The sequence below is a fragment of the Haliotis rubra genome, unplaced genomic scaffold (genome assembly GCF_003918875.1).
Source record: "Haliotis rubra isolate DU_JTF1 unplaced genomic scaffold, ASM391887v1 Scf1721, whole genome shotgun sequence".
NCBI lineage: Eukaryota > Metazoa > Mollusca > Gastropoda > Lepetellida > Haliotidae > Haliotis > Haliotis rubra.
Window position 1 is genome coordinate 61,688 of NW_025765694.1, and position 14,364 is coordinate 76,051.

The 14,364-nt window shown below is 41.1% G+C and overlaps 1 protein-coding gene across 1 annotated transcript; it reads right to left on the minus strand.

Annotated features, from left to right (window-relative positions):
• Positions 1–642: 642 nt before the first annotated feature.
• On the minus strand, positions 643–6,172 carry LOC124272755. Its single transcript, XM_046707958.1, has 4 exons — positions 6,078–6,172; positions 3,961–4,104; positions 2,796–3,044; positions 643–2,350 (listed from the first exon to the last, which is right to left on the minus strand). Exons 2-4 carry the CDS (start codon positions 3,983–3,985, stop codon positions 1,023–1,025), a joined length of 1,602 nt encoding a protein of 533 aa, XP_046563914.1. The 5' UTR covers positions 3,986–4,104; positions 6,078–6,172; the 3' UTR covers positions 643–1,022.
• Positions 6,173–14,364: the final 8,192 nt, after the last annotated feature.

The following is a 14,364-nucleotide window of genomic DNA, read 5'->3' on the forward strand; positions in this document are numbered from 1 at the left end:
CAGCTATATGGCGGCAGTGTGTATATAATCCAGTCTTGACCAGACAATCCAGTGATCAACATAATTAGCATCGATCGCCGCAACGGGATACGATGACATGTGTCAACCAAGTCAGCGAATTTGACTACCCGGTCCCGTTAGTAGCCTCTTACGACAAGCATTGGTTGGTGAAGACCAATTCTAACCCCGATCTTCACGGGTCTGGATCCTAGGAATAATATAGGTTATGAGTGTAAATGTCTTGTCCCGTGACTTGGTTTCTTTGTCTTCGAATCCCGGCGTAGCTCATACTGTCACTCACATTTTTATAACCCAGATTCGGTGGGGCTTTTGGGGGCTTTTTGATTTTTTTGCCTACCATAATATAACTGGAATATTGGTTTAAACGGCCTAAAACAACCAACAGTATTCGTCCTCGTCGGATTTTAACATAACATAGGTATTTGAGAAATAAGGTTACCTGACGAAGGGGCAATTAAAAGCCCACAAACGTTGTGTATAGAATAAACAAAAAGTTGACATCCATAAAAGTTTGCCTTATACAAGGTTAAATTCATCGTGATGAGGTGCCGTCAGCATTATATGGTCACATCACAGGACTGAAACAAGTATAGCACAACACAGTGCTTTATTTTGCTCAGACCAATAACCTTTGCATAAACCTCAGATGGCAGCTGCAGTTTTTGAATTCAGTATTATCAAGCTGTCTCAATAATTACTAATTTCAGTTGTCTATTGACATGCCTGCCCCAGCCATTTGGAATCTGATTCAGATGATAGTCAAAACTGGTTATTTTGGCAATGACGAAATTTAGGTAATTTCTTTAAAACAAACTGTTTTATTGAAATCGACGCTGAAATTATTGCATGTATGTTTTGTAAATATATTCACTTGGAAAAACAAATTCCACGTGTTTTTGAAAAAAATGGAATTCCTAATAAACATGAATAAGATAACACGGGTCTTATATTCAGTGACAAATCAATTCGGTCCAGAATGTAACTTTGGAATGCCTCTATAACTATCCCAGGAACACTGGCAAGTTTTTCCTTCTGTGGCTACCCACAGGGAGTTGGGTAAGCAGGGAGGGACGTTTATACCTTGGCTTGTGTATCTTCTCCGCTGGAAACTCAAGCGTCAGAAACGACGCTTTGTTCACATGTTGTTCGCCGTTACGACGATGTGATGGAAAAGGTTTCTGCCTCTCTAGCCTTCTCGAAAAGGAATTGTACGAACGATGGGACAAAGAGTTTGGTGCAGCGCATCTTAGCAAGTTGTCGTCGTTGGATGTAGTTATTAATGTCTTCCACAGATGATGTTCATGCCTTGAAGCGATCCGGAAACCAGCCATGTTTTTCCTTTCACCATATACACAGAACTGTTGGTCTGGACTACTACCACATGTAATGGGTTCCACACTGTCTTTGCTTGCAGTAAACTGCGACGGGTCATTATAATTTTCAGGCAGCATATCAACAGATCTCCTTGAAACAACCAAAGGTTTGTCTTGATCCTTGGAACTATTTTGACTTGATATCACCTCATTTGGGTTAATGTACACGTTCAAACATTTCTTCTTCCTTGCACGTGGAGGTGAGAGAGATCCAACAGCAGTTGCATCGGAACTTTGGTTCACCAGGAGTTCCTGTTTGCTTGTCCTTGTATCACTCCCTGGATCCTGGTTATCTTTCTGTGATGTCTCTAGATGTCCGAGGTCGTCAATCTGGTGGATGATGGCATGTACAGTGGAGGAAGATCGACCTCTGACAAACAGCGGCTCCTGCTCCACCTCACGTGATAGTCTACGTACACGTGTCAGTGCGCCATCTGACATCTTGGAGAGGCATCCATCAATCTTCGTGGTGTAGGGATCTGATTTTCGTCTGAACGACTTTAGCGTGTGGTAATGCGAAGACAATTGTGTTTGATCATTTCCTTCTTTCGTCACAAATCCAAGACAATTAGATTGTTTATTGCACGTGGGTGAATTAGAAAAGACAAGACTTTGATCCTCAGTTCTAACCCAAACGGCCTCAACTACTGACAGTCGTTTAATCTCTGGTCTCTTCTTTGAGATAATAGGTGGTGACACTTGTTGAGGTTTACAATTTGTGGAACTCGTTCGCGTATCTTGTCTTTTAACAGGTGCAGCCTCCCTTGGCTTCACCGCATTTTGTGTGTTCAAGAAAGCTAATGCAGCTCGTAATTTTCGGTAGAGGAATAGACTCTTCCTCCTTGCATGAAAAGGTATGTTATTACATCTTTCAGGGTGACTATTGGAATCTGTTATGTCTTCATCAAGACTGGAATTCGTTATGTCGTCTTCGATTGTAAGGAACCTTTGAAAATCTGCAAACATAATTTGTTTTCACAATATATAAGGAACCATGTTTGGATACATGAACACATGATACAACTTGATAGCAGTCTGATTGCTGTCAAAGATATTTACATGTGTCAAGATGTACCCATCTAATAATGTCATTGTGCTTTTGCTATGTACAATATGGGTTATTACATTATTCAATCTGACAATTTATGAAAATTTGCTTACTTTTCCCCAGTACTGTGAACGTTCAACACGAATCGATGTGTGTATATATTACAATGTGAGACAGAATGAACTATTGTTTGCACCACTGACAACAGCTAAAGCACATCTATCCTCGATATCAGTGTGTCTGACATACTAGTTTAAAGCTATGGACTTTTTCCGACGATTTTTACAACATCACTATCGCAAAGCATACCTTTTCTTTTTGTAATATATATTTTCCATTGCACTGATTCTTACCTTCGAAACTTATCCTGTCGTCACCATCACTATCAACCGATTTTAGTATTTGGAGAATTTCGTCATCACTGATGACCTCCCCTAACGACAACATCAGTCGGTAGATGTCAGCGCCAGTGATAGAACCATCTCCATCAACATCAACGACAGAAAAGGCCTTCCGTGTAATTTCCTCATAGTATTCATCAGAAAATTGTAATATTTGTGTCACACATTTGTAGAAGTCATGCAGACGTACGTCCCCCTGAGCTAAAATATTAACAGAGATAATTTTATTCGAACCATCCGTATCACATCTGTAAAGTACTGATTATAAGAAACATTAACTCCAACAGAAATAACGCCAATGCAAGCACCAGCATCAGCACCAGTACGAGTGTCAACGCCAACGCCGGCACCGGCACCAACACAAGCACCAGCACCAGCAACAACCCCAGCATCAACACCAGCACCAACGCCAAAACCAACACCTGCACAACCACCACCAGCACCACCAGAACCAGAACCAGCACCAGCACCAGCACCAGCACCAGCACCAGCACCAGCACCGGCATCAACACCAGCACCGGCACCAACACCAGCACAAGCACCGGCATCAACACCAGCACCAGCACCAGCACAAGCACCGGCATCAACACCAGCACCGGCACCAGCACCAGCACAAGCACCGGCATCAACACCAGCACCGGCACCAACACCAGCACAAGCACCGGCATCAACACCAGCACCAGCACCAGCACCAGCACCAGCACCAGCATCAAGCACCAGCACCAGCACCAGCACCACCACCAGCACAAGCACCGGCATCAACACCAGCACCGGCACCAGCACCAGCACAAGCACCGGCATCAACACCAGCACCGGCACCAGCACCACCAGCACCAGCACAACCACCACCAGAACCACCAGCACCACCACCACCACCACCAGCACAACCACCACCACAACAACACAATATATACAACTGCTAGGATCGATACATATGTAGGTATCACAACCCATACTAAATAATGCCCCCAAATCGTTTCATTTTATAACATGACAGTTGAGTACGAGTGACAGGCAGGCGGTTAGTTGAGTTTACACCACTTTTATCAGTACTTCAGTTATTATTGATTTGATATCAGATGGTTCTTACAGACACTGTCTCACATAATTATCTTACATTGGGTGAGGGCCTGTGTGGTCATGTTGAGCACCCTGTCGTCAGTGTGTTTGATGCCCAGGAGGTTGAGTAAAGGGTGAACGTTGTTCACTGTAATCTTGACCTCGCCCTCTCTGACGGCCACGCCAATCCCGGACTTTACCTCTGTAAAAGATGATAGTGACAATGAAATCGAATAACAATTCTTCGGATATATAATTATAATGAACCGCAAAAAGAAACGTCACATTTAAAAACCGAATGCAAAATATTGTTCTTACAATGTGGTGTTTTTATTGTGATTATTTTGTTTTGTTGACATGTTTGTCAATCCAAAGTGACAGTTATTACCAAAATCAGTGTGTTGTCTGATGAAAAAGGCATATCGACCAGACGCACCAAAAAAGGCAGACGTGGTAAAAGGTTCAGTATGACATTCGTAAAAATGAAAATGCACATGCATATCCTGACAACCCTACCAATGAAAGGGAGTCCCATGTTAGGACAATCAGTTGACTACAGGAGTGGTATCAGGCCACTAACAGCATCCAAGACCCTCCGCGTAGTGAACGACCTTCACTAACATGACAACGTCAACACTGACAGATTCTGCGCAGCCATCTGTAGGATCGCTTCACCACAGCGACGGAAACAGTATGCCAGACCACTGGGACTCACAACAGATCCATTGGTGCCGATACAGTGCGTCGACGTTTGCGCGGAAGAAAACTCTGCTGTCACATACAGTATCGTGGTTCTGTCCCCACCGCCCGTCACCGCCAAAAGCGGCTGCAATGGGTAACTCAGCATCGAAATTGGCGTTATCGACAAAGGAGAACTGTACTTTTTCTGATTAAAGCCGATGTTGTGTGTCGACAGCCGATGGCAGAGTGAGATTGCCTACACTGTCAGAGCAACATTGGACTTCCTAAGACAACATGGCATCCAAGCGCTACAATGACCTGCACTCAGTCCGGACTTAAGTCCAATAGAACACCTTTGGGAAGAGATTCAAACAAGATTGAATGACCTCCAACCGCGGCTGGACTCGTTGGGCATTTCGCAGAGTACGGACCCAAGTACCAATGGCCTTCATCCCATGTACAGACGATGCAATGACGTCATCGATGCCCGTGGAGGCCTCACACGATACTGATTTTGAAGTATCCTAATGGTACCATTTTTGGTGATTTTGTTTGTGTTTGGTCTAAATGTCATTCCCGAAAATGTGGTAACCATAATTGTCAAGTTGGAACTCCATCTACCGTTTGATTGTTAATTAGAGCGAATTAAAGTGTGGGCTTCAAGAAACCTCTATCGGTGTGGCGTTTCTATATAGTGCTGCTTTGTACAGAAACATCTCGGGAAAGTGGGGTTATTTTGTTAAACGCCGCATTCATCAATGGAATAGTCATAATAAATAAAGACAGGGTTGGAGATTAAAGTTACTTATTTTGATATTATAAACATGAAGGAGTCTATGCATAAACTTTACTGAAAGCGCGAGTCTACCCAAGGCGAAGTAGGTACTTCAGTCGAGCTTGACGGTTGTAGCTCTGCGTCGAGTAGTGCCATGGCAAGAGAATAGGTAGTTGGACTATGTTTTGCGTGGGTGGTTTATACTCATACAACTGAATATATTGTTCCTGAACAAAAGTGCTATTCATGTAGATGATCTCAGTACCTGTAGGGCCTGTAGCTGTTCAAAGTTCGAGACGGTGATGCTCTTTTCGTCATCGCCGTGACTGAAGTGCGGGTTGGAGGAACATGAACAGTCTCAAAACAACTTCAGCAAGTTCTACCTTTGACATAGACTGAGGTACGGTATGTTTATTTTGTAGGGGTGTCTTGATAGGGATTGTGCAGAGTGTTTGATATGTGCACAGTGATTGTAAAGTGGATTGTCAAACATGTGTAGATGATTGTCTTCCTTGTACGAAGAGGTAGTTAACATGTACAATGGATTGTTTTATATGTTCACTTTGACTGTTTAAAGTGTACGTTAGTGTTGTTTAATAGTATTTGAATTGAAATTATGAGTTTGTTTTCCAAAGTTTTGTTTGAGAGTATATGCGATGGATCCAGTAAATATGATTGAAATTATCAAGTGTGATATTTCATGTCAAAATAATACTTACTGTTTAACACAGTCAGGCGAAATGCTTCCTCTCCGTCTAAATCCGGCTCGTCTAGCTGCAACACATGTTATCTTTGGGATTACACTTTCTCAGAAGAGTACAGATTCTGGTACTTTTGTTAGTTTGAGTCCCATCCAGGTTTCGAACCCATACACCCATAGTCAAGCATCTTATCACTAGCACACAAAGTCATAACCCTGCAAAGTGTCAAAACCCGAAAATACTTATAAATCTACACGATCAGTTCGTATAGAACGAAAACATTGCCTCATTTGCCACATAAATATCCTTTTTGGAACTCTTCAGTAGGACAGATGGGTTTCACACATAAGTGGTGTTGAGGCCAATAAAGATCCAGGTTAGAATTGATCTTCAGCAACCCATGCTTGTCGTAAGAGGCGACTAACGGGATCGAGTGGTCAAGCTCACTGACGTGGTTGCATATATCGATTATCATAATGTTGATCACCGGATTGTCTGGTCCAGAGTCATTATTCACAGACAGCCGCCATATAGGAATATTGCTGAGTGTGGCGTTAAACTAAACAAACAAAAACAACGTTACGTGACTCACCTGGTATCTATTCCTTTCGTCTTCCATTTTGGGGCGGTGGGGTAGCCTAGAGGTTAAAGCGTTGGCTCGTCACGCCGAAGACCCGGGTTCGATTCCCCACATGGGCACAATGTGTTAAGCCCATTTCTGGTGTCCCCCGCCGTGATATTGCTGGAATATTGCTAAAAGCGGCGTAAAACTAAACTCAGTCAGTCAGTTGTCTTCCATTTGCGAAGACCAGTGTGTAGACTGTACTGTTTCTTGTCACATACAGCTCTATACGGTGTAGATAGCGTATTTCAGACACCACATACAGCTCTTTATGGTGTGGATTGCGTATTTCCAGATATCACGAATAGCTCTATATAGTATAGATACTATAGAATATTTCGATATATCACGTACAGTTCTATATGATGTAGATAAAGTATTTCCAGTTGTAACGTACAGATCTATATGGTGCAGATGACGTATTTCATATTGTCACATACAGCTCCATGCGGTGTAGATAGCTATGTCACACATATTTGTGCAGCTGTAATACACGTGGATCAGGCATCACTGCATCTTCTTAAATACGTCTGTAAAATTCCTGAAGGCTACTTACACCTACATCTGTATGCTGTACTGAAGCCGTGCTTCCTGTTATCCCTGCAGCTGTATGCTGTACTTAGGCAGTGATTCCTCTTGTCCCTACAGCTGCATGCTGTATTGAGGTAGTGGTTCCTGTTATCCCGTCAGTCCTTGCTCCTATTTCTACAGCTGTATGCTGTATTGAATCCGTCCTTGCTCCCTTTGCTACAGCTGTATGCTGTATTGAATCGGTTCCTGCTGTTGTTCTCACAGCTGTTTGCTGTATTGAGGCCGTGCCTCCTCTTATCCCTTCAGTACGGACAACGTGCGTCCTATTACCGCCTACGGCTGTTTGTTGTATGGAGTACGTTCCATGCTGCTAGGCTAGAGTAACAAATGGCCAGGGCACAACTGTCGTGATCACCTGAACACACTGGCATTTGAAGGTGACGTTTATCACAGGCATTACCACATGACCCCTCATTAGCCACGGAAATTAAGCAATGTTAAATACGCCATGAATAATACGCAGGTGGCCCGAACATAACTGTGTTTTCATATGTATATAATAAACCCATAACACCGTGCCACACCATATGTACAATCGCTGTTAACCCTCACTACAAAGCATTGCTCAATATACAGGGCCACTGGGTAAAGTGTACGATGTGACTTGGTTGACACTTGTCATCGTATCCCAATTGCGTAGAACGATGCTAAAGATGTCGATCGCCGGATCGTCTGGCCCAGACTCGATTATGTACAGACCGTAGCCATATACACTAAACGCCAAAAAGAAAACGTTACCCTCCTTCCTTTAAGACGGAGGTACCTATCTACCGTTGTGATGCGTGCACGTTCACTTATTGGTCTGTCTACGGTGACCCCAGTCTCTCTGAAGCCCTGAATAAGTCTTATAACCGTAATACGGTGGCATCCGAGGGCGTTGGCAACAACATTGTATGTCGACCCCATCTGCACCATCCCAATGGCTCTTTCTCTCTCTTCAGCTGTTAATCGAGGCATATTTCTCGTACTTGTGTACCATATCATGCATTCTAGTCTCTCTTTATACCCTATAGAATCATTCTATATGTGAAATGGATGCAAATTACTGCTTGAATATTGCTGCGTTTTGGCGATTGATATTGCTATTTGTAAACAGAAAAGGGAAAAATGTTACTTTGCAAGCAAAAAATGTTAACAAAGATAATTTTAGATGTTCCTAAACAATTTTTCACAATATCAAAGACACGTTTTACTTGTTTTCACTAAAGCAAATTAGCCGAAAATGTTTTAAAAGATTTAAATCATAAGAGTGACTATTTTACAATTTTACACACTCTGCAATAGTTTTAATATTTGAAAAATGGTGATTTTGAATGTTTTATCTTTGTCTCAAACCAGAATTTTATTTCAACCTTTCTTTTGGACATCTAAATCACTGTTATTGGCTTATTTCGGCATGGACGAAAATAGGACAATTTAACTCTTCTGAAAAAGATACATTTCACCTAAATATGAATGCATTTGCGAATTTGTTTTCGTGATTTGCATAAAGCTGTGTTGTTAAGCTTTCTTCTAAACTAATACCTTCTATCATGCCTTTGATAGATTTGAAGTAATTCATAAAGGTAGGTGGGTAACGTTTCTTTTGGCGCTTAGTATAGCTGTAGTATTGCTTTGTGCGGCGTTAACCAATAAACAAACCAAGTTGCGTGGCTCACCCTGGTGTCTGTTCCTTTCGTCATTTGTAAAGACCAGTTTGTAGACTGTACCAACCAACCAAATAACTCCGCTTTATTTATAGGAACTCCGTACGTAGAGCCACTGAATATATCGCACCACTCCATATACAGGGTTGCTGGTTACATTTTACCACTCCTGATTTGGTATTAAAGGAATAACTAACTTATTATATAAATAGTATAAAATTAGTTCCACTTCTTGTATAGTACCACATAATATATGGAACAGGACCACATATCGTGCCACTTCATATAAAACATCAGTCCGTGTACAGTACCAACTCACTTTCAGAACAGCTTTTTTATATATTGTGCTGCTGAAAATCATTACCATTTCCTGTAGACCACTACTCCGTGTATTGTGTCACTTTGTATGTAATACCATTCATTTATACCACATACATAGCACAACTTGACAGAAAGTACAACCACCTAACAAACCTCGTTCTAAATAAAGAAACACTGCGTAATACCCATAATACCGAACTAGATGGTCAGCCACACCAGAGAAACCTACTTGGCGTGAGATTTTTACATTAACCCCTTTCTACGGCTAGGTCGACGTGTTAAGGTTAATCCTAAATCGGATCATCGTTTAAGCCCGTAGGTGATGCGTTAAAAAGCATTAATCAACAAATATCCCCTTACCTGATATTGAAATTGTGTTAGCCCATATACCATCCTATACCATATACCATACTATACCTTATACCATCCTATCCATCCTACTACTATAACAACATTTAATTGGAACTTTGGGTGTGGTCGAAACTAGTGAATGGTGTGGATCGGATCAATATGTTGGACATGTTGTCGAACTCAACATAGAAAGAAGAAAATGGAAATTTTATGCGATTTATTAAGTGAAACGTGATTCCTGCATTGCAATTGCCTGCATTGTTTTAACATTGTAGAGGTGTCGAGTACATTGAAATCCAAAATGCCAAATGAAATGGTCACTGAAAGAAAGCGTAGCAAATTTCATTCTAAAGTACACATCACTATTATGGCGTTATATCGCTCACTGTGACATAAAGAACCCTTGAAGATCCGGGTTAGAATTTAGCAACCGATGATGGTCGTAAGAGGTGACTAACGGGAATTGGTGGTCAGGCTCGCTCACTGGTTAACACATGTCATCGTATCCTAATTGCGTAGATCGACGCTCATGCTGTTGATCACTGGATTGTCTGGTCCAGACTCGATTATTTACAGACGCCCGCGATATAGCGGGAATATTGCTGAGTGCGGCGTAAAACTAAAATTTGTCGTTCACTCACTCACTATTACTTCACAGCCGTTTTGGAGAAAAGCCAAATGTCAACCTGTACTATCCATAAACCTTTCAGTACATTTTTTCTAACAGGTTTCATTCTATGGTGTTACTTGCACAACATGTCTTGCCACACATAATTTGAATATAGTTGCTATAACTTTAAATGTGAACTTTCAGCTATCAGTATATTTGAAATGAAACTCATTATTTTTACAAAATCGCAGAAATCAATACTGACTCTCATTTTCAGTAACATAAGTGACGATGACCTGGTAATGGACAAAAAAGCTTTTTACCTCCAGTGATGTCTGATGTTCACAGACTACACCAATAATGGACGCCCAAAACATTTACTTTCCCTTCAAATAATACTTTTAAACAAGTCCATTACAAAACGACGTGATGTGTACGCAATTACACACGAAAATGCTAAAGTACATCGATTTCATGAATGTATGGTTTTACGCCGTTTTTAGCAATATTCCAGCAATATCACGGCGGGGGACACCAGAAATGGGCTTCACACATTGTGTCCATGTGGGGAATCGAACCCGGGTCTTCGGCGTGACGAGCGAACGCTTTAACCACTGGGCTACCCCACTGCCCCCGATTTAATGAAGACTCGGAAGGAAATGAATTTGATGCCACAAACTGTACCGTGTGACAAATGTTGTAAGTTTATTTCGAAAAAAATATGTTTAATAACTTTCATGGATGAAATTAAAAATATTAAATTACCAGTTTTTAGTTGCGTGATTTTCAAATTGTGTAATAAAAACGTATTAAATCATATTCGATTTTAGAAAATGAAATCATTGAGAAATATTTGTCCAGTACGAACCAAAGTTTATTTTTGTTTGTGCATGTTATCGCAAGATATTTTCAGTTGAAAATCAAACATAACATTGGAACGAGTCGCCGCTGACAAAGCAAATGCAATTACAAGACATTCAGTTTATACGTGTACATGCTTTATCTTGATAGTTTTTTTTAAATGAGTTTCAAAGGCTAAAAACTACATTGTAATTGCTTATAAATGAAATGCAAAAGTTTGCGACTTTCGAACTTCGAAGTTGGATCAATCGCCATATAGCATATAACCAAACACCAAATGTATTATGAATATGGATGTCAATTAAACCGCTTATCGTATATATGCAGACAAAATGACGATTGGTCCTTGGATTTAAACATTCATCTTACCATCACCACCAGTGCTTGTGTAGAATAATATTTCCTATATTCTAACATGTTCTTCTACCCGTTGAAATCTCTACAAAGTACAAAACTAAGTTCCTATAAAACCAACACCAATACATAATGTAGTTGTAGTAGCGTTAGGATGGGGTTACTTCTGTCTGGCAAGAATCACGAAGCCACTGGGGTGTGAGGCGATGGACGTAAATTACGATGGATGTAATATAGCAAAACCTTTAGCCTGAAACATGGTAAAATGAAAATATAAGTTTATCCAATGGATCCGCAATATATAGATTTACTTAGCATTACTACATACAGTCGAGCACCTTTGTGTCGATATTCATGGTATTTGATACGAAACTATAATCAGTTATCAGTAGTGTTTAGTCGTAACAGTAAGTACTTCCTAATTAAATACCAAACAAGTGACACCTTCAACTCAATTAACCCTAATTAGTTTACACTACCGCATCCCTTTGATTCATGCCGCACCATGTGTAAACGCGTGGAAACAAATCTCAGTTCAGAGTTAGGTTAATATTGAGTTTCTTTGCAGATATCGAGTTAAAAGGGTAATTTTGCCTGTTGGGACCATGAAATTACATCGAGATATCCGAAATATCGAGACATCCGTATCGAGTTAAAAGACCTTGAATAATGTTAAATTATGAAGGATTTTGCCGGACCGAGATGTTATATCGAGACAACCGAGTTATCGAGTTATCAGAGTTCGACACAAAAACTTAATTAACTTAACCAAATGCTTAATTAAATACATACACGTACATGTATATACATAACTACTGTTGACAACACATTAGCATTACAACTTCACAGATATCTAAATGAATAATTCTATGATACACATGTATTAATTATACTACATCACATACATAATGTAAACATTACACATGATACAACCTTAATAAGCCGTTTGACATGCGACAATCTTGAAGTTGTGACCACATTCAAATCATGATAAAACCTGCCCATTTTCAATTGAAACGTCATGGCTAAAGTAAGCTCGAAATGTATTTGAAAGAGAAAAGGCAATGAAGCTTGAAGATAACTTCATGTTGTTTGTAAGAAACCCAAACAATACAACGTGTTTCAACAGAATGAACAGTAGTGAAGGAGTAGAAAACGTACCGATGCCCATCTAGTGTTGCATACAGTTCAGATTGATCTTGACAATCGTTATAAAAATCGCAAATCGTGTATTTTACACTGCTTTACATATCGATTTCGCATATGAAGGGCTTATCTTGAAAACAAAAGATATCGTTGAAACCAGACGAGGATGATTCCAGACACTTCCCCATCCGTTTCCGCAGGCGGCATTAGGTTGATTTGGTCTCCATCGGAAGTAGGTTGCATTGTCACCATTCGAGTACTTCCAGCCTTCGCCCACTTTACACATGGCATCGGTATAAACTGTAAATATGTGTAAATGACGTCAGTTAGTTTATCACCCTTGAAAATGTTACATTTAATGATCGTTTTCCTATGGAATCCCAGAAGGTACATTGTCGCGTTGTCACATTGCCTCGTTGTTATACAAATGTCATAATACCTAGTCAATAAATATTTTAGCAAAGTGCGACATCGCGACACTGGGACAACGCTACATTTTACCAAAATGTACTAGCCACATAAAGAAACTGTGCACACAGAAAATATAAATATAGGCACACAGCGTCTGTATACATAAATACAGGTGTATTAGAGACAATCAAACGGTCATGCACGTGCTAGGCGACGTGTCCGATGGATTTGCAATGTGTTACTGTGCAAACAACATGTGAAACTCAGAAATGCTGTTACTACCGAAAGTTTGATCTTTGGTCATTCAAACGTTCACAAATTCACACGAGAAGTCACATGCACATCATGCCAAGATTAACATGTGCTCAACGTCATGAAGCCATTGGAATGGTTCGAGCAGGCATGAGCTAACAGCAGGTGGCAGCACATTTCAAATACCATCGTAATACGATGTCTGCATTGGTCAGGCGTTATCGAAACACTAATGACGTCGACGACCATCCACGTTCTAGGCGTCCCCGAGTAACGACGCCAAGACAGGACAGATGAATTCGAGTGACTCATCTCAGACACAGGTTCCAGACGGCAGTGACCACGTCCCAGACTATTCCAGGACTACGCCGTATCCATCCCAACACTGTCAGGAATCGTTTACGTCAGTATGGGATTCGACCACGACGCCCTGCCATACGACCCATTCTGACACAACGTCATCGAGACAACCGTCAAAGATGGTGTCGAAATCATGTTCGCCAACCTCGAATATGGCGGAGGAATGTTGTGTCTACAGATGAATCGAGGTTCAACCTTCCCATAGTAACGGGCGCCAGCGTGTCAACCGGCGCTTAGGGGAACGTTATTCACGCAACTGTATCGTGGAGTGGAATCGTTTTGGAGTGGCTCTGTCATGACTTGGGCTGACGCGACAGAACCCTTCAAGTGATTGTTCAGGGCAACTCATCGGTGCTGGCTACAGGGATCAGACTCTGAGGCCTGTGGCAGTTACTTTTCTGCAACGTCATGGACCAGGATTAACATTTCAGCAAGACAATGCTCGTGCTCACACAGCTAGTATCCCGGGTGAGTTTAAATGGGATATCTGTCTCTTGGAATACAGGAACCCATCAGTGGGTCCACAACACTTTATTCATTGAGCAATGTGTATGACTACATGGTGTTATAACAATGACTAGGCAGCATTACTTAGAGATATATTCAATTTACATAACTCAAGGAATATCGTAAATATCCCTGATAAACCCTGTTCCAAAATGCCTAAGATACAAGGGTTGCAATAGATTTTCTCCACCAGAACAATGTCATGTTATTGACCTGGCCTGCAAATTCACCGGATCTCTCCCACATAGGATGAAATACAGCGCCGTCTACGCC